This window comes from Papaver somniferum, chromosome 11, assembly GCF_003573695.1.
Source record: "Papaver somniferum cultivar HN1 chromosome 11, ASM357369v1, whole genome shotgun sequence".
NCBI classification, from domain to species: Eukaryota; Viridiplantae; Streptophyta; class Magnoliopsida; order Ranunculales; family Papaveraceae; genus Papaver; species Papaver somniferum.
This window is the reverse complement of record NC_039368.1, coordinates 8,763,963-8,765,806: the sequence shown is the minus strand read 5'-3', so window position 1 is coordinate 8,765,806 and position 1,844 is coordinate 8,763,963. Positions and strand designations below refer to the sequence as shown.

Below are 1,844 nucleotides of genomic sequence, written 5' to 3'. Positions count from 1 at the left end.
GACTTGAAAGATATATTAGGGAATGAAATAGTTTAAGTAAAATATTACTAACCTCAAGTGGAAGGATGATTGTTGTCGTTGTAGCTCCTTGCTTCTTTACATATTCAAATCTTCACAATACTTGTAATGTCTTATATACTAATACTTTCAAGCTAACTTATACAAAGTTGACTCTGGTACATAATCAAGCGACTCTTAACATGAGTTTTGATTCACTAAAATATGACAACCAAACTTGAAATACCAACGCTTGGTGGTTTCAACCGAGCTATGATCTAAAAAAAACTAGATCCAAGAAGACCACTTCTAAATATTCTTCCAAGAATCCTTCCAAGATGCGAAAGGCTCCTTCTCCCTCTCCTTCTTCTTCTGAAGATGATACTCTCCTTCTCCATGATAACCCCGAGTCCGAGTCCTCTAATAAATCTGTAGGAAAAAGTGCATTAATGAAGGCTAGTATAATGTTTCTCTCATCTACTCGTCCGGAAATTTCACTACACATGCTCCTCCAACGCGTGGTTAAATTGCGCAAGCTCTCATTAATTCTTCTGTGTAAGCTGAACAATTTTTGGATACCTGGTCTTAGCATGCTATTGCTGATGTATTGTCCTAAGAAGATATTTTGTAAGTGATGAAATGATCGAATGGTTCCTACTGGCAATCCTTCAAACCATTGCAAGGCTTCCCATGTCAGGATCGCGGGGAAATATTTATATAACACTGCGTCATTTTCCTCCTACTGTAATAGGGATCGACTATACGCCCTATATATGATGCACTGCACATGTGCTTCCATCAAATATGTTAGTAAATACAGGTAGGCTGCATTTAGGCGGTACTACTGCGAGTTGTATCTGTCTTTCCAATGGTGTTTTTTCTGCTTCCTCTATTGCTTCATCCAATTGTCACCTACCACCATCTCTTCGCCACGTCATCATTTCTCTCACCTCCACCAATTCTCTAAGGATTTCTTCACTCATGATTTGGTCTGCATCTTGCTGCATGGGTATTTTTAACCTTGCTTGCCTTACTCTATTGTCATGTCTATTTTGACGCACAACCTCTTGTATATCTCTCACTTCAGCATCCTCTCTTCTTTGTCTGCGTATTTCTCTTTCATCCCTTGGATGCATCTGTGCGATACTATTCCTTTCATCTTCCTCTGCACGGTCATGATGATTTCTTAACATATCTCTTCCTTGCAATATAATTCTTCCTTGTTCTTCATCATCTTCATCATCCTGGTCATGGTGTGTGCCATAACGTTCGCCTTGTTGTTCACGTCTATTGCCTCTGTGACCCTATTGCATGCGGTAATTATCGCCCTGCTGTATGTACCGATCATCAGATGGTTGTCGCTCTACACGATGTCCACCGCGTTGGCCCTGTATGTTATCGTCTTCCTGAAAATTTTCAACAATGTTATCTAAAGGTTGTTCTCGTCTGGTATCTCTTCGACTAGATTGGCTACGTCTTGACGTACTCCTGCTTGTCCTTGACCTTGAGCTTGCACGTGTTGTGCTTCTTGATCTTTTCTCCTGTAGTCTTATGTTCTCTTCTCTTAGCTCATTATTTGCTTGTTCTATTGTAGATGATTGTCTTACCATTTTTACTTTCTTGTAACTAAAGGAAAATTTTCTCTTTAAAGAACTGAAAACTTAAACAATGAAGATTGTTTTTCTGAGATTGAAACTTTTGATTGCATTTTTGAGATCTAATCTTCTAAACTTTCAAAGATTCCTAATAGGGCGGCGAGAAACTATGAACAATTTTAAGCTTGTTTTTTAAGTAGATTCACCAACAGGATACATCATTCCGAGATGATTTATAGCGCCAAAATGTAG

The 1,844-nt window shown here is 38.7% G+C and overlaps 1 protein-coding gene across 1 annotated transcript; it reads right to left on the bottom strand.

Moving 5' to 3' along the window:
* Positions 1-905: 905 nt before the first annotated feature.
* Positions 906-1,607, bottom strand: LOC113324057. Its single transcript, XM_026572398.1, has 2 exons — positions 1,339-1,607; positions 906-1,293 (listed from the first exon to the last, which is right to left on the bottom strand). Exons 1-2 carry the CDS (start codon positions 1,605-1,607, stop codon positions 906-908), a joined length of 657 nt encoding a protein of 218 aa, XP_026428183.1.
* Positions 1,608-1,844: the final 237 nt, after the last annotated feature.

Bases quoted from the DNA above. Each gene is read 5' to 3' on its own strand.
- LOC113324057 (XM_026572398.1), bottom strand. From the start codon at position 1,607: ATGGTAAGACAATCATCTACAATAGAACAAGCAAATAATGAGCTAAGA. The intron at 1,294-1,338 runs GTACATACAGCA...ATAGGGTCACAG, and splicing joins CGACAACCATCTGATGATCG to AGGCAATAGACGTGAACAAC.